The sequence below is a fragment of the Sciurus vulgaris genome, assembly GCF_902686455.1.
Source record: "Sciurus vulgaris genome assembly, chromosome: 4".
In the NCBI taxonomy this organism is placed as follows: domain Eukaryota; kingdom Metazoa; phylum Chordata; class Mammalia; order Rodentia; family Sciuridae; genus Sciurus; species Sciurus vulgaris.
The window spans coordinates 176,257,551-176,281,235 of NC_136464.1; the positions used below are offsets into that span (position 1 = coordinate 176,257,551).

Here is a 23,685-nt window from a genome sequence, read left to right on the forward strand (position 1 = left end):
TGATTTCTTTCTCATCATATTCATTTTTTGGTATATAGGAAAGCTATTGATTTTTGTACGTTGATTTTTATTTTATGTATGTATGTATTATTATTAATTAATTAATTAAAAAAATTTTTTAACCAGAGGTTAAACCCATGGATGCTTAACCACTGAACCACATCCTCAGCCCTTTTATTTTTTATTTTGAGACAGAGTCTTGCTAAGTTGCTTAGGGCCCCACTAAGTTGCTGAGTCTGGCTTTGAACTTGTGATCCTCCTGCCTCAGCCTCCTGAGCCACTGGGATTATAGGCATGCTACTATGCCTGGCTGTATGTTGATTTTTATAACCTGCTATATTGCAAAATTTGTTTATTAAGTCTAGCAGTCTTTTGGTGAGTTTTTATTTATTTTTTTTAATTTTCTAGGCATAGGATCATATCATCTACAACTTGAGTTCTTCCTTTCTTATTTTTATCCCCCTTTATTTCCATCCTTGCCTAATTGCTCTGGCTAGAATTTCTAGTGGTATATTAAATAGAAGCGGTGAGTGTGGACATCCTTGTCTTCTCCCTGATCTTATAGAAGATTCTTTCCATTTTTCTCCATTTGCTATGAGATTTGTGTTGGATTTTTCATACATATCCTTTATGATGTTGAGGTAGATTCCTTATATCTCTAATTTCTTTAATTTTTTTAAATTATGAATTGGTGCTGAATTTTGTCAAATGCCTTCTCTGTGTCTATTGAGATAACTGATTTTTTTTTCTTAATTCTATTTTTATGATGAATTACATTTATTGATATGCATATATTAAACCATCTTTGGATCTCTGAAATAAAATCAACTTGTTCTTGGTGTATGATCTTTTCAATGTGATGTTGAACATGATTTGCTAATATCTTATTAGGTATTTTTGTATCTACATTTATCAGGGATATTGGTCTGTAGTTTTCTTTCCTTGCGTCCTTACATGGTCTTGGTGTGAGTGTGATATTGACTTCCTAGAATGAATTTGTAAGTATTCCAGCCCTTTCTATTTTGTGAAATAATTTGAGGAGTGTTGGCATTAGGTTTAGCTGAGAATCCATCTGGTTCTGGATTTTTCTTTGTTAGAAGACTTTTTGTTGGTGCCTCTATCTCATTGCTAATTATAGGTCTGCTTAGGTTTTCTATGTCCTCTTGATTCAGTTTTGACAAATTGTATTTATTCCAAAAATATATCCATTTCTTCTAGGTTTTCCCATTTATTGGAGTATAAATTTTCAAAGTACTTCCTAATGATCCATTGGATTTCTGTAATGTTTGTGCTGATTTCTTCTCTAATTTTATTAATTTGGATTTCCTTTCTTTTTGTTAGTTTGTGTAAGGGCTAATCTTGTTTATGTTTTCAAAGAACCAACTGTTTCATTGATTCTTTGTATTTTTTTTTTTTTTATTCTCAATTTCATTGATTTCTGCTATGATCTTAATTATTTCCTTCCTTCTACAGGTTTTGGAGTTCTTTTTTTTTTGAGATGCATCATTAGATTGTTTATTTCAGATCTTTTGGATTTTCTTATGTAGGCACTCTTAGCTATAAATTTGCATCTTAGAACTATCTTCATAGTGTCCCAGAGGTTCTGATATCTTGTATCAATATTCCCCTTTTGAGTCTTAAGAATTATTATAAACTTCTTTTCTTTATTTCTTCTATCATCCATTTATTATTTCAAAGTGAATTGTTCAGTTTCCATGTATTTTTATAGTTTCTGTAGAATTTAGTCATGTTGATTTCTAATTCCATACCATTATGATCTGATAAGATACGAGGACTTATTTATTTTTGTATTTGTCAGAGTTGTATTGTAGCCTAAAACATGGTCTGTTTTGGAGAAGTTTCCATGAGCTGCTGACAAGAAAGTATATCCAGATGTTGTTGGATGAAATATTCTTTAGGATGTCTGTTAAGTCCATTTGATTTATAATTTTCAGTCCCTAAGAGTCTTTTCCAAGTTTATAACTGACTTGTCTAATGGTGGAGGGGTATGTTGAAATCACCCAGTGCTCTTGTACTGAGTTCTATCTGAGGCTTCAATATGAGTAATGTCTCTTTTATGTAATTAGTTGTACCCACATTTGGGGCATAAGTATTTGTTATTGTCATATCTTTTTATTGGATTTTTCCCATTAGCAGTATGAACTGACTATTGTCTTTACTAATTAATTTTGCATTGTCAGATATGAGAGTAGCTACTTCTGCTTGTTTTTGTATTCCATTTCTATTATATATCAATTTCTATCCTTTCACTTTCATCCTGTGACTGTCTGCCTGTACGGTTCATCCCTTGCAAACAACATATAGTTGGTCTTGTTTTTAAATCCATTCTTCCAGACTATGCCATTTAATTGGAGAGTTGAGGCCATTTACATTCAATGTTATTATAGAGAGATGTTTATTAATTCTTGCCATTTTGATTTATTTATAATGTTTAATTTGGTCCTGTTTTTCACTAGCTTAGCTACTCTTCAAATGAGTTTTGCTCATTTGTGAACTCTGCAGTTTGCTTTTGATTTCTTTTGTGTGGAGCATTTCATTAAATATGTTCTGTAGTGCCAGTGTAGTTGTCATGTTTTCTTTTAGTTTCTGCTTATCTTGGAAGGTTTTTTGATTTCTCTTAGATTTTGAATGATAGCTTTGCTGGATGTAGTAGTCCTGATTGGCAGTTATTTTCTTTCAGGACTTGGAACACATTATTCCAAGCCCTTCTGGCTTTTAGAGTTTGTGCTGAGATATCAGAAGTGATTCTGATAGACTTGTCTCTATATGTGACCTGACATTTTTCTCTTGAGGCTTTTAAAATTCTGTCCTTATTCTGTATGTTAGGCATTTTAATTATGTGTTGTGGAGAGGTTCTTTTTTGATCTTGTGCATGTGGACTTCTGAATACCTCCTGTATCTGGATGGTCATGTCCTTCTCAAGGCTTGGAAATTTTTCTGTTATTTCCCTGAAGAGGTTATCTATTCCCTTTGCTTTATCTCACAACCCTCCTCAATTCCAGTGATTTTTTTTTTCCCAGTTGTAGATGAACATAATACCTGTATTTTATTTATTTATGTGGTGCTGAGGATCGAACCTAGTGCCTCATGCATTCAAGGCAAGCACTCTACCACTGAGCTACAATCCCAGCCCCACATGTGTCTTAAATTTGGTCACAGTGTTTTTCCAGAGTTCTTGTATATTCTGATTGTGGTTACTTATTTTCTTTAATGCTATCTGAATGTTTAAGACTAGCATTAAACATTTGTGTTCCAGTTCTGAGATTCTGTCTTTAGCATGTTCTACTCTATTAGTGACTTTTCAACTAAACATTTTATTTGATTTATTATGTCTTTCATTTCCAAGATTTCTCTCTGGTTCTTTTTCAGTGGTTTTCTATTCTTATTGAATTTCTCATTCATATCCTGTATTGACTTCCTTAATTCAGTCAGTTGCTTTTCTGTGTTCTAATGGAATTTGTTGATCATTTTTATAATGATTCTTTTAAATTCTTTGTCTAATATTTCATTCACTTCAATCTTTGAGGTCAGTTGCTGGTGGATTATGAACTTTAGGAGGAGTCATGCTATCTTGTTTTTTCATCTTTGTTGTATTTCTCTGTTGTGTTTTAAGCCTGTGTTTTGAAGATATATCTCTTCCACTCTTATGTGTGGGTCTTTTTAGGGCAGTCTGCCCAGTCCTAGGTGATCTAGTTTGAGACCCCCTTGTAAATATGGTATCCAACAGACTTTGTGTTAAGTCTCTTTTTTCTGTAGCAGTGGATGTTCATGGTTGGGACCTGTTTGGGGGGGTTCACTTGTATCTGTTTCTAGCTGGGGCCTGGTCATTAGTTTGGGTTTTTATCTCTTCTATTCTTTGTATTACAGTATGACCGAAGATTGTTATTAATTTTTATGTGAACTAAGGAGCACTGTCTTGGTTTTGGTTAGTTCAACAGCAAAGTCTCTAACCTTTGAACTTGTAGTGTCCTTGTAGGTTCTCAGCACCTCACAGAATAGGGCAAAATAAACAATAGCAACAACTGATGCAAACAGTATATAGCATTAAAATAAATACCCAGTTTCTACCATGACATCTACAACATCATTTATGTCAAAAAGCAGGAATGGTGGGCTCAGTAATTGTCAACAGTGAAAATGATAACCATGACCTAGATCTGGCCTATAAAGCAAACAGCAAGTGTCAACTGTGTCATCCATAGCAGTAATAATTTCATCAGCATAAATGGTAGGGATGGGGGTTATATAAACCAATTCTAAAAGATGGTAAAAATTCAGTTTAAGAAAAAAATGTGCTAACAAGGTAAAAAGTTTAGAATTTCAGAAAGCGAACAGAGAAAATACAGAAGAGATGGAAGAGAGACAAAGTAAGGGGAGAGAGAAAATAGAATTTGGCTGTTAGCAGAAGTGATCAATAAGAGAAATGAACAAATGAAACAATAACAAACCAAACCAAAATATATAACTCCAAAATCTCTAACCCTCAAAGTCAAGGCAAGGAGAAACAACTGCATTAAAAAGTGTTAAAAATTATAAGAAACAAATATGTCTGTATTTTCCTGAACCAATCAGCACATTAAGAACCAACCCTCCCTCCCTGCCGCCTCTATCTCTCTTTCTCATACAAACCACACAGAAAGAAAGAAGAAAGGGAAAGATTCTTAATGAAAAATGACCAAATTGTCTCTACTGAGGTGTGCAAAATCGTTGACAAGAATGGATGGTTACTGTCTATGCCCAACTGTCTTTCTTTCCGTGTCTTTTTGAGCTACGTCCTGAGGGCAAGAGCAAGGGCTAGGGGTTGTTGACCCCCTCCTCTCTGTGTTGCTCTCTGAGCTGTCCATTTGGAGTGGCTTAAGCCTGAAGCTGGTTAAAGTAATTCAGCCTCCCTCTCACTGGTATGAGGTAGGATGGAATAGAATGAGCTGTCTGATGGAGTTTTGTCTACACAGGCCAGATAGGTGCACTCCCAGAGGGGAGCTGTAGAGAGGAGTGAAGTTCTGGTGACTGGGGCTTTTTTTGGGCTGCTCTGGAGAGATTAGATCAACACACCCCTAGCCTGGCAATTTTCAATCTCTGTTGGGCGGGGACGCGCAGAGGATCTGGATTTCAGGAACCTCCTGAAAATTCTACTTCTGGGGCAAGACACCTTGCTCTCCAGGAAAGCAGTCTTTCTGGACTCAGTCCCTGCATGTGTTCATACCTGCCCGTTCTGCTTCCTGACCCGTGCAGTCAGCTAGTCACGTGAGCCACCAGATTGAAAGGAGAAGAGAGTTGGGCTCCCCTTTGCCTTTCCAACTTGAATCCCTGTGGGTACAATCTTCTCTGTGCCGGCTTCATCCTGTTCTGCTAGGTACAGCCTTGGCCCCAGGGTGGGCACTTGCTGGGACTGGATGCAGTGATCTCCCTGCTCCACAGCAGCAGCCCCAGCATGGCTGCCTCAAGATGGCCCTGCCTCAGCTCTCCAGGGCTGGGTGGGAAACGTGGGGCACTTTTTAAGCGCCTAGTGCTTAGTGCAGCCTCTGGATTGGCTCAGTTCAGGCGTCTTTTTAATCTCTGGTTTTTCCCTACCAAATCTGTGTTTCTCATGTTCTCCCTCTGGGGAACCAGCCAGCACTGCTACCGCTGCTGCTGCTGCCACGGCGGCTGCCACAAACCAGCTTCGTTTAATGTAGCATTAAAATAAAATACCCAGTGCCTACCATGACATCTGCAATATCGTTTATGATGAAAATGATAACCATGACCTAGATCTGGCCTTAAAGCAGCAGCGTCAACTGCGTCATCCATAGTACCCGGATTTCTGAGTCTCCAAGGCATTCCGACTGTCCAGTATAAATTTTACTGAAACCCCTCTCCTACTCACCTCATTGAGGAGCAGTACTCCCGCTGCTTGGATCCAGAGCCATGGAGCGACCAAGGCCTACACCTTCCTCCAGGCCCCATCTCGAATTCTCTCCCTCTCTCCTCTGACCTCTGAGTTAATGCTTGTTGGTCTAGTATCACTGCTTCTGAGGCCCATTGCACAGATGTGGGAGCACTCGGGCCCTTGGCCATGGACATTCATAAATAGTTTTCCCTTTTTTTAAATAGAAAATTTAAGATACACAGAAAAAAATTTTTAATTATGCTATGAATGTAGTATACCTACCGTTTAGATTCTATGATTAACCTTTTGCTTTATTTACTTTGAACATGTTCATCTTTTTACATGTTCATGAATCGAACTCATTTAGTATATTAAGTTGTAGACTATAGTCCATGTCACTCCTATGCACTTTAGCCTGCATTTTAAAGCCTTGTTCAGGAATTTTCTTTTTTGATAAAAATTTTATTAAAATATAATTGATATTCAATAAAGTGCACACATAGCAAAACTTACTGTATACTTTATATATACACTCATGAACTCATAATTGCCACCAGGATAAAGGGACAACTCCAAAGAGTTCCAGGTGCCCCTTTGCTGCTGTTCTTTTGGCTTCTTCCCACCCCTTCCTCCTCCACTGGCAGGGCTGGATCTGCTGGACCTCCAGTGGTTTGCTCTCACGAGGGTTTCACACAGTTGGAATCCCACAGGATGTGTTCATTCTGGATGTTTTTTTTTCCACTCAGCAAACTGTTCTTGAAATTGATCCATGTGGTATCAGTAGCTTATTCCATTTTATTTCTGAGTAACACTGTATTCTATTGTGTGGATATACCATAATTTTATTTGTATTCATTCATCTGCTGGTAGACATCTGACAGTTTCCACTTTTGAGCATTAAAGGAGGGAGGGTGCTCTGAACAAGTGGTTACCTGGGCATATGCTTTCATTTCTCTTTGGTCAATACCTAGGGGTAGCATGGTTAGATCATGTTGTGTTTAGTCTCCATTGAATCTGCACACTGACAGGGACAAGTTTACATGTCTACTAGCAGGGTGTGAGAGTTCTCGTTGGTTCACGTTCCTACCACGCTTTCAGTTATTCCATTATGTCTTTGGTGGTATTTTACTGTGGTTCTGATTTGTTTTCCTGTGATAATTAATGATGTTGAGCTTATTGGCTCTTGTATATCTTCTTTGCTGATATGTCTGTGAAGTCTTTTGCCCATTTTTTACTTGGTTGCTTGTCATTGAGTAAAAAGCATATGATTCTTTATACATTCTTGCTAAAACTTCATTGATTTATACAAGAATATTGTAATGTAGTAGAATGAACAGCTTTCACTGGTGATTGTGTGCGTGTGTGTGTGCGTGTGTGTGTGTGTGTGTTCAGTTGCCAGGAACAAGCAGGTGAATTGAGTTGAGTTTACCTGGCAAAGGGTAAGAGCCCGTGGATTGTGTTTGCTAATGTTTTCTCCACCCTGTGAGCGTGGAGCAGGCTGTGCCCCACTCTGAGTTGCTCTGGGTGTACAGAACAGCAGTTCTCAGGCTGTTCCTAAACCTTTGTCCCTCCATTTTGTAAAGCCACGTTTTTGCCATTTCGAGTTTAAATACTGGTGGGATGATTCCACACCTTGTTTATACATGTAAACAGCCACTGTATCTGCCTGGCACAACCATAAGGCATAAACTGATGAACTAATTGTGCTAATAAGGACTGTCCTTGAACTTATCACATTAATCAGAAGCACATGGATACTTGGATATATTAAACACATGTTGGAAAAACCAGGCCCATGAGCTTATTGAACACCACAGATCATCAAATGATGCAGCCCCCACACTTGAGGCCCATAAAAGGAGGGGCATCCTGAGACCGAACATTGCGGCACTCTGACCCCGGCTCCTGGTCTTGCCCAGGGAAGTCACCATAGTGACAAACCTCTGGATCTCTGTCCTTGCGCTTTAGCAGAGTGTGAATTCTCCCGCCCATGATGACCACGCGTCCGAGCTGACATCTGAAGCTGACACTGCGACCTTGACCTAGAATAAGTTCCTGTGCTCTGACAGCTCTGCACCCTGAACAGGTTCTTCAGTTGTTTGTGATCTTACCTGACCAGCTGCAGTGACTGTTTGCATTCATATCTGTTCTTTTGTCTTTGTTCTCAGTTCAGCCTCTTGAACCCTGTGACTGCTTTAATCCTCTCTTAGCCTTTCTGTAAGGTGCACACAATTGTGTACACAATTATGTAAAGCGTGATGTGTGACTTGAGTGTTACAGATATTAGAAATTAAGATTGGAGTAAAAGAACTTGTGATTGCCCAACTTAGGACTACCATGTGACCCACAAATACTCAGTGAGCTGCCACTGGTGAAAGTGGTACAGCTTGTGAATTTATTGTTATTCAAGTGTTTGGTCTGTGTTAATGACAGAGAATGCTTCTGACATGTGGTTTCAGCATGCTTATGACAATCTGGTTTCCTTTTAATTTCTAACACTATAGATGCCTACAATGGAGTCATGTCCCCATAACCCCATTATAAGTTGGAAATGTGTTGAATACCTCCAACCTGACAGACATCCTAGGTTAGCAGCAGAGGTCAACATGGGGTGTCACTTGGCTCCTTCATTGATCTCATGTCTGATGGGAGCTATGCCATGCTGCTGCCACCACCATGGCAAGAGAATTCGATTGCACATCACTTGCCTGGGAAGAGATCAAATTCAAAGCTTGAAGTTCTTACCAATGGACTATTTTATGGCAGGCATATGGGCCCATTTGATTCATGGCAAGTGAGGGGATCTTCCAGGGAATGGTTTCATTTCATTGTATGAGATAACTTATTTAAAGCATTGTGAGATGAAAGTTCTTTTTAAATGTGTTTCGTTATTTTACTTTTGGCCACAAATCATCAGTCGAAGATGAATGTTTTCTAAGTTGACATTTCTGTTGAATCTTAAAATATAATATGGCTTCTGTTTCAAAGAACTTAAAATCAGCTTACTACAGTGACATCAATGTTGATAGCAGCCCAATTCACAATAGCTAGATTGTGGAACCAACCTAGATGCCCTTCAGTAGATGAATGGATAAAGAAACTGTGGTATATATACACAGTGGAATATTATTCAGTCATAAAGAAGAATGATATTATGGCATTTTGCAGGTTCATGAATGGAGTGGGAGAATATCATGCTAAGTGAGATAAGGCAGTCCCCAAGAACCAAAGGCTGAATGTTTCTGTGATAAGTGGATGATGATATGTAACCAGGGTTGTGGGGGAAGGAGGAAGGGAAGAATAGAGGAACTTTGGATTGTGTAGAGGGAAACGAGGGGTGGGTAGGGAGTGGGGGAAAGAAAGATAATGGAACGAGACAAACATCATTACCCTATGTACATGGATGATTACACAGACAGTGTGACTCTATTTCATATACAGTCAGAGAAATGAAAAGTTGTATCCCATTTGTGTGCAGTGAATCAAAAAATAAAAAAGATTGCAATGCACAGGAATAAAAAAGAAAATCCAAATAAAATACTTTTTGTGTACCTTTCCTTATTTCATTTAAGTATATGTTTTCAATATATGTCACCTTTTTCCTCTCGTGAACATTTCTGATTTGTCTTAGATGATGTTTGAATTTTGGTTGTCACTGATCTGTGCACAGAAGAGGCTGAAGTCATGCCTTTTATCTCTGTTGCTTCACTTGCGGCTTTCACCATGTGCTTGCTAGTGCTCTGTTTGAGAGAAATTGGTGAAAAAATTTGAAATTTTGGAAATGTATAAAGAACTTTTTGACACGCATCCCTGTATTTTTATGTTGTAATTCTATTTTTTTGCTTAAAATTTATTTTCATCGGTTTATTTGTATGTGATTCCTAAATTTAGAATTCAGTAGGAAACATGTATTTTTTGTCTTGTTCTAGTGAAGGTAACAAATTATTTGAGGATTTGGTTGGATTAAACGAATAACCTTAATTATCACAGTTACATATGGTTAATGATTCTTATTGCCCCCAGATGTTTTCTAGAATTAAACTTTTAAGTGTATGCTTTCTAAAACAGGCAAAGAGTCAGAAAAATAAAATGATGCTGGGGCTTTGTTTGACTGGACCTTACCTAAAAATATAGTTGCAGTGTTCCCGAGGCACCCTGTTGACAGTGTCTGATATGCTAATGTGCCAAGTGGAGCGTATTGTTTTTGTTGTCTGCACTTCTCAACATTCTTTTGATGTGAGTACCTGCGAGCAGCTTGCATGTGTGCACCTGCGTGTTCCTAGCTCTTTTTTAGTTCTTCACATGCTAGTTGGTTGTTTGAATACAGATATTAAGAGAAATAATAACATCATGATAAAAATGCCATTTTCATTTCTTAACCACAGGGTTTTATTTGTAAGAAAATGTTTCAATAGCTGTCATGTAATTATAGCCCTTATGTTTATAGTTGGTCATTAGAAAGCCAGTTTAGAGAAGCTATACCGAATGTGGAAATCAACTGGTTACATGTTCACATACTATTTTTCAAGGAGTATGTTGCACTAGTTTTGCCTAGGTTGGTTCAGCATTTGATATTAATTATATAGTGGTATATTTTCAAGGCTAAGTTGGTTATGGTATTGCTGAAATAGAAATTTAAAACTAGTTTTAAAATAATTGCTGAATCTGAATGATGAGTACCTAGGGATCCATTCTCCTATTCTGTCTACTTTTGATCATGTTTGAAAATCTGTAACCAATCTGTGAAAGGAAATACATCAAGCCCAGAAGTATGTTCTCACATCTCACATTGTTCAGGGTGTCAGACTGTCCGAGAACTAGAGGATTCAGCCGTAACTTGATTGCTTTGGAGAACATGCTGTAGTTCTCTGTCACATATAACATCAGAGCATTTTAATCATTGTCTTTGAAATGTTCCCCTACTATCAAAGATACCTGCTTTTACTCTTCTTCATTCCTTAAAATTCATGTTTTCATGACTAGGAGAAAGAGAACAATGTTTTATCTTTATTTTTTATTTCTAATTAAAGTAGGCACCGAATTAAGTCAAGTAAAGTTTTTCCATGTCATCTTATTTTATCACATCTTAACTCAAGTGTCTCCATAGTCAGTAACGATCATCCTTCTTAGGAATATGAACTGGTTATTAGGGTCGAGTGGAGATAGGGAGAGGATACTCCCTCCTAGGTGATGTTATTTCTGAAAACAAACAAAACCCCCAAACACCCAGTTGTTTAAAAAGCTTAATCTAGAGCAGTAAGGGGTAATATTTATAATCCCAGTATCAAATCTTATTCAGTCTTTATGTGAGGTGATGGTAAGCTGCTTCTGCAGGGATTGCCTATTCATTTCTCAAAGAGATTTCACTCTGCTGTGTTGTTAAGTGTGCTTGGATTAAAGTAGACAAAGTTATAATTATCCCCAGGACCAATTAGTTCCCATGAAATATAATCACACTTTGATTCATTTGCATTTTATTTAATAGAATAAGCATTTGAGAAATTGAATAGTCATTTTTCATTTTATTAGACCGTGCTTCCCTGCCCTCACAGAATATCCATTAACACTTGACACTGTTTGGGAAGAATGATGTTAATACTTTAGAATGAACAGTTTCCATTGATGGACTCTGTGTACACATATCTACACATATTTTAATTGCCAGGAACCAAACAGGCGAACTGATTTGAGTTTGTATGGCAAAGTGTCAGAATCTGTGTGGATTGCTTTCAGATGGGTGACAGGAGCGAACAGGAGGCCATCATCACCGCTGTTGTTGTGGTCCTCGTGGTCGTCACTGTGGTCGTGGTCATCGTCATCAGCGATGCTAGGTTGCCACACCGGGGCTTTGTGCATTCTAGCATGTGCTCTGCCACTGAGCTACCCAAGAGACCATTATTTAAGAGTTTCAACTCATGTACGTTCTGGTGTGAGTGTGAAGTAGAAAAATACCGTGCACCAGTTTCCAGGCGTAGGAGGGACTTAACCACCCTACCACACCTAGAGTTTCCCAGCTCTGGCAGAAGGTTTTGCATAGATCCCGCCTCTGGTGTCTGGTGTTCGAAGTCAGAGCCCTTGGACACATCAGGCAAAGCACACTTACTAATCACAGGTAGGCACGGTAAGTGAATGCAGAGAACCCCTGCGAGCTGGTCCTTCCAGACTTGGGAAAGCTGCTCAGGGTGCGTGGAGTTCTTTCTGCACACGCCCTACTTCACGCTACAGCCGAGGGACCCTGGAAACTCTCTACTCTGACTTTTATGTCTCAGGATCCATTTGGTTCCCTGAGCTGAAGCTTTGTGGGACATCCTGTTCTAAGAGGAGCAAAAACAAAGCCCTTGTTCCCTTATTTTCTCAGGTACACTCTCTGCCAGAGAACTACAGGCAAGAGGTAGAAGGTCTGGGTTGGCCTAGTTCTGGAGGCCAACAATGAAAAAGATAAGGATGTGAGCGATAAAGGAAATTAAAGTGGGCATACACTGGAGCACAAGCTCCCCCTGTGTTCTGGCCACCATCCCCTAAGGTACTTTGAGACTGAAGTGAAAACTGTTTTCCATGATACTCTTTTCCCTTCATTCTCTTAGGGTTGTGCAGTAGAGTTTTTCAGCCGCTCCATGGTGTATGTTATCATAACAGATTGAATGCAGAAACCAGAGATGAGAATCCAGCTGTCTTCTATTAAGCTAGATGTGAAAGAGATTTGCAAAAATGTAAAACATTTCCACTTTTACTAATAAATTTGTCATAAAATGTTATTTTTAATTATTAACATTAAATGGTCTATTCTTTTTAAAGACATACATTTTAAAAAACTTTTTTAAATTTTAATATGGTAAATATTGGTAGATATGACACGCATGACAAACATGAGCCCGAACTCTGAGATTTTCAAGTTTTACAACTACAAAGTGTTAGAAGCCCCAAAAGTTGGGTACACAGCGTGCTGGAAGGTGACCGAGTGACCTTTTCATATCCGATAATGAGGGATACCCTGTCTGAGATCCGTGGGGAAGAGCATTCTAGGCAGGCAGACCAAGCCTCCTCTGTTCTTTCCCAGCACACTTTCACATTCTTTTTGGGCCTTATTTTCATTATTTTTGAGGACCTTGACTTGCTTATTTGAATTCCTCTTGCTTTATGAGTTATTTACTAATTGATAATTATTCATCTTTTAATGTAATACACTTCCAAACGTGAGACAAACTTTTCCAGTCTCTGCTGTTCACCTCAAACTAACTTAAAAGGTATTTTAAAAACTTAAATGTTGATTGGGGTCTGCATTTTCTATTAAATCCATTCCTTTTGCATGAAAAAAACCCCGACGTGTTCGATTTTTGTATAAACTATTCTTGTTTGCAGTGGTAAGTTTGTTTTTGCAGTCTTTATGAGCTTTAATTTGGGCCTATATTTGTCACTACATAAGGACGGGTTTTTATTATCACTCCTGCTGGCTTTCCTTTATCATACTGTGTTATATGCAGTAGCAGCTTTAAAAGTGAATTGTAGAGAAAAACAAAAAGGTAATAACAGATTTCTATAAAACCATAGTATAAGCGAAATGAAGTTGCTTGTGGCCATGACAGTAATGGAGGAGACTTGTACCGTCGTCCAGTTGCTAACTCAGATGAATACTGTTCCAGGAGCTGTTCCAGACACTCATCAGCACCAGCTCCTTTGCTCTTCACCACTGCCCTGGTGGGGATGTTGCCTTGTTGTCTTCCCACGGCAGGTGGAGCATCAGAAGGTTAACAAGGTCACCTTCTGGTTATCAGTGACAAATCATGACTCATGCTCCTAGATACTAGAAGGTACTTTCTCTGAAGAAGAGATTGAATCACTTGCTGAGGGTAAAACAAACCAAACCTTAAAATGCCTTCAGTCTCCGTCTCTCACCTGCATTTCCTTTTCTCTGTAAAACTGGATCAGCCTCTTGCTGTCTCTAGCTTGCAGGGCAATCCAGCGTCCCACAGGGACCACATAAAGAACTGTCTGTGAAAGGGCCACTTTGCTTCCAAAAGAAGGAATCAGAAGAGATAAGAGGACAAGCATGTAGAAGAAGGAGAATGTGGTCTGCCAGGGTGTGGGCGGTCACCCTAGGAGCACCAAGACTGCACATGCTGGAGAACTTGCCTTTTAGATGCCTCAGCCAGGGTGGTTTTAGTGATGGGGTGTAGGGAATGTAGGTGTAGGGAATGTGTTGCAGAGGTGTAGTGATGGGATGTAACAGTGTTTGGTAGGGATTTGAAATAAGGGATAATAAGCTGCAGATATTGAAAGACATCAAGAAATGAGATAGGTGATAAAATAGTTTTCTGTGCCAAAAAGTAAGCGGTAACACACATGCGTATTCTAGAAAAAATAGACAAGTGTTTTTGTCTTCCTAAGGAATTGCCTAGATAGGTTTACATTTTCTTCAGGGTAAATGAAAGCCCAGATCCCTGAACTTATGTTAGGCGAGCATACATCCAAATAAGAAAGAGGAAGGGTTAGGACTGGGCTTCCCAGTGAAGTAATAATTTTCTCATTTGGGGAATTGTTGACTTTTTGAGAAATGTGTTTACATGTGCTTTAAAAATCTGCAGAAATACATAATGGTGTCATTATCTTTATATATGATGAAATAATATATAGTGATAAAATATGATTTTCTTAATTACAACCTAGTAGGTGATCAGGAAACCAGAAACCCAAAGAAGAAAATAATTTGGGCTTTAATGTTTTCTTGAGCAGTATTGTTGCTGAAAGCTCGGTCCTTGTCCCACGTGCCAATCTAATAACGAGGCCATGGTTTTGAGAAGAAGGAAGTAGAAGGTTTATTGCTCTGCTAGCAAAGGAGAAACACAGGGGATTCCTGTCCCAGAGGCTGTGATTCTGCCCATCATGGGGAACAGGGGGTTTTTAAGAGGTGATTCAGAGAAAACTAGATTAGGGAAGAGAGATCAGAAAGAAGGTCATGGAGGAGAAGGGAAAAGATCAGGAAGAAGGTCAAGGAGAAGGTTTGTAAAAAAAAAAAACATGTAAGTTTCAAAGTGACAAGAGATATAGTCAAAGCATCAAGTGAATCCCTGTAACAGTATTGGTTGTGTTTACCCTCTAAGAATTCAGCAGGTGCTAAACATGGTGGCGCATGCTTGTAATTCCCAGCTACTCAGAAGGCTGAGGCAGGAAGATGGCAAGTTCAAGGCCAGCCTCAGCAATTTAGCAAGACCTGCTTTAAAAAAAATGCGGGGAGGCGGGAGTGCGGGCTGTGGATGTGGCTCAGTGGTAGGGCAAACCTGGGCTTAATCCCCAGTTCTGGAGAAAAAAAAAACCCAAAAAACAAAAAATAAAAAACTCAGAAATCTAGTATGATTTTTAGGTTATCAGAGAAAGGTAACGATGTGTTAATATTATGCTTCCTCATATTAATGGTATCTTTATCCATTCTCTTGCTACATTTATTTGGAAATTTTCATTAAAATTTATTATTCTGAAAATTATTAAACAATATTAGATGTCTGTTTATATTTCATTTAAAATTTTTCCACTGTAAGTTGCAGATTTTGGTAAAAATATCATCATCTAACTTTATGTGCTCCATTAAACGAGCCCCTGCTTATCTGAGATATGTTGTTTAATTTAATATCTAAATTATTGGTTTATATAATTTTTAAAAACAAATTTCTAAACTTTTCAGAACTCTGCCATGTTTCTGGTGGGTGTTTCAGTAAGTCCAGAGTTTGTTGACTGAATTAATGAATAAACCAATAGACGAGTAACTTGTTGATTCCCCACCCCACCAGCCAAAGGTCTATTTGTACTCTTAGGAAAGTGAAGTAACAGCAACTTTTAGACAAGTTTCACAAATCTTAACCGAAACTGACCATGTGTGCAGTAGTATTTTGCACAGTATTTTTAGTAAATTAAGTGTAAAAATTTCATGTGTGTCTTAGCTTTCCATCTATGAGATATGAAGGGTGGTGACAGCGTTGCTTTGTTACTGTTTTGCAGCTAGCTTTAATTGATGTGGAATCGTGGCTTCCCATGCACGGGGGTTAAGTAAAAAGATTGCAGGCATCTAGTGAGCATTTTTCCTTTAATGTGCTCATTAGTGGTGGCAAGTCCAGGTTTCAGCACATGTCAGTAATTTACATTTCATTGCAGAGAGGCTGCCCTTGTTCCAGAGTGCTTCTAAGCCTGATGAATATATATTGGGAATAAACAGAGTAGAAGAATCGAAAGCCAAATACCCTGCTAGGCCTTTCAATTGGTTCTGAAGCTTCCAGTGGATCTCTGATTAGCAATGCATGAAGCAGGAGAAAAATGCAAAGATGGGGCCCACAAAAGTTGCCCAGGTAGGCTCTCCCCTTAAATCCTCTTTTTGTGACTGGCTTTCTGTTTCATCCTTCCCAGATTCTTTTGCAAAGCAGGCTTTCTGTTAAAGTGAAAAGTCTGTATTAGACACAGGAAGTGAACAATACAGCATCCACTGTTTCCTTTCCCCTTCCAGCTGTTGAGCCAAGTCTGATTGTTAGGCAGTGAGTCTTTCTGAGCAAAGGGCTTGATAGGCCTTGGATCTTCCAGGGATCAGATGATTGTGATTGGGATCTTTATAGTAATGCCTTCTGGGATTCATTTTCCCCCTTTGCTGATTGGTACCAGCTTGTGTGACTTTACAAGGCTTGAATAGGTCAGTACAGGGAACGGTGGGGGCTCCAGTCAGTTTGCCGGACTCAGGGCTAGGACTCTCTGTATCTATTTGTTTTTGTGGTGCTAGCCAAAACATTCAATTTAAGACTTTTTTTTTTTTTCCTTCAGAATTCATGATTAGCATCCAAAATGAAGCCAGAAATGGTGGCGCAAACCTGTAGTCCCAGCTACTTGGGAAGCTGAGGCAGGAGGATCACAAATTGGAGGCCAGGCTCAGCAATTTAGTGAGACTCAGTCTCAAAATAAAAAGGGTGGGGGATGTAGCTCAGTGTCAGAGTGTCCCCCTCGATTTAATCCACTGTACCACCTGCCTCAAGAATCCAAAATGAATGAATTTATGACTCACAGTATGGAGAAATACCTGTATTCAAGTCAGATTATTATTGTTTTATGATAAATTCAGTTAGATGATGTCGATAATTATAAAGTCATGCTAAGCACAGTTTAATAAGTATATATATATACGTATTTTTTTTTTTATCAGGTAGGGTTTTTAATGGAAGTGTAATAAGCAATGTGGTGTTTGGAAAATTTTTGTGTGTGAAGATGAAAATGCAGATCTGCAGAATATTAGTTTAATAATGTTCTGCTCAGGGTTCTGATCGGGTTTTATGGGCCTCTGTAAAATGTAACAGTAAATTTGACTTCTAGATGACTACTTGAAACTGTTCTTTCTGGATGCTTGCCAGAGAAAAGCCCCACGGAATTGAGTTCTGGAAAATCACTTGCAAAGTTGTGAGGAATATCAGTGACTCTGAATATTTAACTGTCCAAACTGTCATCTGCATGCATTCTATCTCTGCATTGAGTAAAAAAAAAAAAAAAAAAAATTTAAAAGTTTCTCAGCCAGTTAGCATTAAAGGTGACATCTGCTTTTAATTGGTGTTTTATTTTCTTCCAAGTCAGTAAAAATTCAGTAAGACATGAATTATCAAATTTTGCAATGCTAAGCAACTTGTCAAGTGACAGTAAGCACTACCTTGAGCGGTTGTACAGATGGGAAGTGTTAAAAAGTTGATTAATCTTCCAGAGTCCTGATAATGGCTTGAGAAGGCTAACACTTAAATAATCGCTGCCAGCTCTCTAGTGTCAGAATAGTGTTCGTTTGTTAATTTTGTAGACTTTAGCCCATTATAGCTCGCCTCTTGTGTAGTTGGGTATTAAGCCGGCCTTAGTGATACTTGGTCTGGTAGACTTATGTCACGTAAGGCAATGTAGAATTCTCCTGTTTCTCAAGTTCATTATTTATCTAGCAAATATATTAAATTCTTTTTAGTAATAAAGGTTGGGGTAGGGGAACCTGAAGTGAGCTTTAAGTCATATTCTCACATATACTTTCTTCCTGTGTTGAGATGGGAGTATCTGACTCTTGGCAAAGGAAGCCTTTTGTGACCCCTTGTTGGAAAAGAAACTTGATTATATCTGTTTTTACCATTTATAAAACATTTAAGATATGAAGCATAAGGATGAAGACATTATTTCCTTCAGGTAGAGCGTGTCCAAAAATGAAGACTGCCGACCTTCTCAGAACCATGAATGACCAAAGAAAATATTGCCATTGCACAGATCACATTTTAATGTCGTAGTTACTGAAAATGAGATCATGGCACCAAGTGGTCACTTTATAGCAAGATTTTGAAAGTTCACTTGTGAAGGAGACATAAAGATCTCTGCTGATGGTTTATATGAAAGCGGAGTTTCTCTTTTTCTTAGTCAAATGTTTTGTGTGTTTGAGGTACAATTCTGTTTTTCCAAGTGGTTATGGTTTGTAGTAGTATTTCTCAGATGGATTTCTCAGTATTGCCAGACTTCATTTTAATTCAGGTTTTCTTTCTTCCCATCTGCTTAGGAGCACCTGATAAATGTGTTATGTAGCAATACATTTTTGCTACCAGAAAATCATTGGGTTGTTAATTTGATTCAAGAAATCTGTCCTATATGGTTGTATAATTTATTTTTTTTAAGCTTAAAAATTAGAAGAGGTGCTCAGGCAAATGAGCTAATAGTCCTACATACAATTGATAAGTTGTAGCTTTAACATAAAGGGTAACTTTAGGAGTTTTTATACATTTTTAGAAAATAATTGCAAGATAGAAAATTTGGTCTCTTAGCTAAACTATACAAAACACTTTCATAGTCATTTTGATGCCTGATAACTTCAGGGTTCATTGCCCCTGTACATTTTTCAAATTATTTGCTTCTCAATACATACGGCTTTAATTTACCCCCCACTGACAAGCCCCAAATGGGTTTTTAAGAATTTTGAGAGTGAACTTCTATAGTTATGCTTCAGCTCTGGCTTCAATTGCTAACACAAAATCTTCTAAGAAGTACCAAATTTGGAAGAATGGGGGTAGCTATTTCTATGGCAAATGCTGAGGTGGTTTTTTTGTTTTGTTTTGGATACAGAATTACCATCTTCTCTGATACATTTTTCCTTTGAATGTTGTTTTATTGCCTGTTTATTTTAAAAAAGATTTAGATACCAGATAGCTGCTTTTTTCTTGTTAATTTAAAATTTGTTTTTGATGCTAAGGATTTTTTATCTTGAATTTTATGGAATAATAATAAAGTTAAATATTTATACCTTGAGGGGCTAGGGCTGTAGCTCAATGACAGAGCACTTGGCTAGCATGTGTGAGGCACTGGGTTTGATCCTTAGCACCACATAAAAAAATGAAAATAAAATAAAGGCATGCTGTCCATCTACAACTATACAAAATTAAAAAAAAAATTTACACATTGAAGTACCAAATCACAATCATTTTTGCTCTGGCAAGACACTTTGACCTTATAAGTAAATATAATGATGACTCAAATGTGTATTCTCTTAAAAGCTCAAAGTGACTTTCATGTCAGTCTCATGCTTGCTGTGTCCTTAAGGCATAAGAAAACAGATGACACCTGCATTTTACTAGAAAGAAGACGGAAACCTACAGCTAGCACTTGAATTGGACAAAAAGCCTGTTACTTTGGGGGCTCTAGAAAGAAGACGGAAACCTACAGCTAGCACTTGAATTGGACAAAAAGCCTGTTACTTTGGGGGCTCCGACTGCTCTCCTGACCTTGTAGGGAAGTGAGGCGGGCTTGTTACTCTTTTCTGTGTTTTCAGAGCATCTGGTCAGGAATACTTGACTTGCTGCTTATATTCTTGCTCGTATTTGCCTCTTAGCGTGCTTTCTTGACCATGCTTTCTTCATTGTGGGATCCTGTTACTCCATTGACAATTGATTGGATCAGGGATTAGCACTGGACCCAAGGCAGTCCTCTGTAGGGGGTCCTTGTGGGTGGCAGTGGTGGCAGTGTAGAGAGGCTGTGACATTTGAACTAACAGCTGAAAGACAAGAGGGAGCAGCCAGCACTTGCAGAGACAGGCAGAGTGACTAGCAGGTGGGAATGATCCTCGTCAGGAATGAGGGCAGTGTGCAAGGAGCTGGTGTGGTGGGAGAAGCCATGCGAGGGAGCATGTGGCGGAAGTGAGGCTGGAAGGGAGGTGCTCGCAGCAGGTCAGTGGATGCTGCTGTAAGAAGTTGGGATTTCAGGCCAAGTGCACCAGGAGCTGCTGGGGGAGTTTCAAGCATGTAGTGACATGATGTAACATTCTCTTTTGGGGCTGGGGACATGCTGGGAATTGAACCCAGCCTCACAGGCATGCTAGGCAAGTGCTCTACCACTGAACTACAGCCCCAGCCCAACATGATATACTGCTGTTACTACAACAACAGTGCCTGTCAGACTGAAGGCTTATGTGATGACAAGCCATTATGATGTAGCAGCAGAAAAAATTCTAGCTATTGACAAAACATGGTAAGAAGCAGTGCCCTAGAAGTAATTGCACTCTCATGTGCACCCGCCTCTGTGTGTGCACTTCTTAACTTCGTGTTTACTGTTCTCAGGGTCTGGATCCCATCTCTCTGTGGAAACAAAACTGTCTTCTGATTTACACTTTGCAAATCATCAACTTTTCAGTAAACTTCATCCTTGTCTACCAGGGTCAATACCAAGATCCAAGATTTTCTTTTTCTTTCCACAATAGCTTAGATTACAATCTTTAAAAACACCCCAGTAAGACAACTCAGAGGAACCCTTAACCCTTCAATCCTAAGAATACGTAGCGGGTAGAAGCAGAGGGATCTTTTGGTATTCTGGTGTAAGGTAGCGGCTCTGAATTCCATCTCCTCTGGTGTCTTTCCCCCAGTAAATTATTAATATGCTTTCTTTTGGGCAGCACTGGGGATTGAGTTTATGGGTGCTTTATCACTTCCCTAACCCTTTTTATCTTTTTGAATTTTGAGACAAGGTTTCACTGAGTTGCTGGGCCTGGACTCCAATTTGTGATCCTCGGGCCTTAGCCTCCAGAGTCACCGGGATCACAGATGTGCACCACCACACCCGGCCTCATTTGCTTCTTTAACCTTCTCTGTAGTTAAAGGAATACTTGCATATGACCAGACTTATATGGGCTCATGTATGCACGCATTCACTCTGCCACCTTCCTGGAGACAGTTTGCTTTCCGAACATTCTTTGCACCACAGGCGATTTGTTGAAGCCAGTCATGATCACCTTATTTTCTCTGACAGTTAGTGATTTGGGGATTAAGCCAGTCTGGACCAAGGAAACACACTGGAGAAGCTTGTTTGGCATTCCTGGAAAAGGAACTTTCTCATACTTGGGAGAGAGAGGCATTGGAAGCCAGGTACTCTCATTCATCCTCCTCCTCCCTCCTGCCTCCTTTTGTGAATGAGAGGACTTGGTTGCTTCCAGCAGCCATATTGTGGCCATGAGTCTAGCTAGCATAAGGACAAAGCCAACATACAGAATAAGGCAGTTTTGAGAGAATGGCAGAAAAGTCTGGAAGTGGGAGGTATATTTTTAGAATTTCTGTCTAAAAGTATTGGTACTTATGTGTTGAGAGGAAAGCAGAGATGTTTAATTGGTTAACAGCATTTCATTTATCAGATATGTATTGGAACAGTTTTCCTATCCCATTGTGATAGACAATGGGGAATTTAGTTAAAAAACAACAAAGGTACAGAACTTGCCTTTGCAGGAAACGTGTTTGTGGTTATTGGATTTTTGATTCCTTTTACAACTGTCACCTTGTACTGAATTTGGGGAGTGAAAGAATACTGTTACTAATATTTATTTTGAAATTTTAGAAACTTGAGGCCTAAAACTTATTACTCCTTTTTGTGGACCGATGTCAGGACAGGGAGTTGCCTTTACTGATGTTGCTGGGCAAGCAGAACTCTGCTCTTTGGCTCTCTCAGTCTGTGGCGCATGCTGGCTCTGTCGCTCCTTACCTTCTGTGTTACCCCAACAAGAGGGCAGTCTCTTTCTGTCCACCCTCATCCCTCATTTCCAGCAAAGAGACCCGTCAGTCTAGTTTGGCTCAGCTGCCTTCTGCCATGGTCCTGTGTTCAGGGAGCAGGTTCCTGTCACCCAAAGGGACTGCAGCAGAGGGGGCTTCTGTTGTTTAGGTAAATGACAGTGTAGGAAAGTTGTGAGCTGTTTAACTCTCCCACAGAATGTCTCTCATACCACAGAATTCCAGGACAGCATGGCCCCTACACTGGAGCAGGCTAGGGTGGGCATAGCACGGAGGTGTTGTGAGTCTGCTGGTGGGGGGACGTTGGTACAGCTGAAGAGAAATTGTAAGACTTAAGGTGTGTGTGTGCGCGTGGGTGGGTGTGTGCTCGTGCGCCCATGTGAGAGGAAGGGATTAGTAAGGAAGAGCTGTTTGTATTTGTATAGGTGTTGGTTTCCTTCTTGGGAAATTATTCATGTCATAAAATTCTTTGCTCTTGTGAAGCTAAGTTTAATTGTGGTATCATCAGTTATCAAAAACACAAACTAGAAGAGAATCATGAACTTGTTGAGCAGGAAAGCCCTTAGAACTCACTGATTTGTTTGATGTATCTTTATCTTTTGATGTGGCAGATCCTGGCGAATACAATGAAGCTGGTTCCCTCCCCTGAGGAAGTTTACGGGAGATGAGATGGTTTAACTCAGGAGAGTCATAGGTGCCCGAATGAGGAAGTCTGATAACGGGATCTGTTTTGATGGGGAGACATTTCTAGAAAGGCTTTGTCAGGAGGAGGCATTTAGACTGGTCCTTGGAGACGGGGTGCAGTTAGGTAGAGGGATGACAGAGTTGGAGAACGGACACTCAAAGGTGGAGAGGACGCCAGGAGGGTGGGCACGTGAGCAGTGGTGGGGGTGAGGCAGAAGGAACCCTTGCTTTTGCAGAGCAGTGGGTGAACGTGAACTTTCATGTATGATGCACACATAAACCCAGATGGCAAAGGACTCTGGCTGCTGGGCTTGAATTAGTTCATACCCTTCAACTTCCGGAATACTCTTAAGCATTGCAAATGCTTCATGGGATCAGTGTGTACGAGGTTTGCTTTTCCTACCATTTTCCTCAATTCAGTAAATGACAAGGAATTTGGTATCCCTTTTGCCGATGGACTACATTTAACTCTGCTAAGCCACGTTTAACTAACCTTCTTGGCTTCACCTTCACAATGATCCTAGAATCTGACCCCTTCTTACTACTAGTCCTACTGTTTACTTCTGTTGCCTCTTTCACTCACATCATGGCATTGGCTTTCTCTTTGGTCTCTGTCCTTACCTCCCGCCAGGGTATTCTCCAAGTGCCAGCAGAATGATCTGTCCACCTAGAGATCTGGTATCAGCAAGTCTCTGCTGAAAACCAGACAACAAGGTGCCTGGAACAGCTTCCTGTTTCAACCAGAGTAAAAGCTGACTGTGAGGCTCGTTTCCTCCTCTTCATTGTAACTTGGCTTTTCCTTGAGGTCAGGCAGGCATACCACCTCAGGGCCCTTGCACTTGCTGGTTTCTGCACTTGTGGTTCACTGTGCCTGCTCACTCCCCACATCTTCTTTAGGCCACTATCCAGTGTCATTTTCTCAAGGGAACTTATATTGGCCACCCTATTTAAAAGTGCAAGGTACCATCTTCTTACCACCTCACATCCTGAATTCCAATTTCCTAATTTATTTTTCCCTATAACAGTTTTTGCTCCTGGATATGTATTTTGGTTGCTTTGTCTCCCACTGAAATATGATCTACACAACCTCAA

The 23,685-nt window shown here is 39.5% G+C and overlaps 1 protein-coding gene across 5 annotated transcripts in view; it reads left to right on the top strand.

Moving 5' to 3' along the window:
* PCCA (propionyl-CoA carboxylase subunit alpha) overlaps positions 1-23,685 on the top strand; it is a 369,734-nt gene that overhangs the window by 74,183 nt on the left and 271,866 nt on the right. Inside the window, exon 1 of one of the 5 annotated variants that reach the window (XM_079138620.1) lies at positions 16,086-16,224. The exons of the other annotated variants lie outside the window; for them this stretch is intronic. Coding sequence (XP_078994746.1) covers positions 16,177-16,224 — 48 coding nt within the window. The 5' untranslated portion in view covers positions 16,086-16,176. Of the gene's footprint in view, positions 1-16,085; positions 16,225-23,685 lie in introns of those variants that run through there. 5 annotated transcript variants of the gene reach the window in all.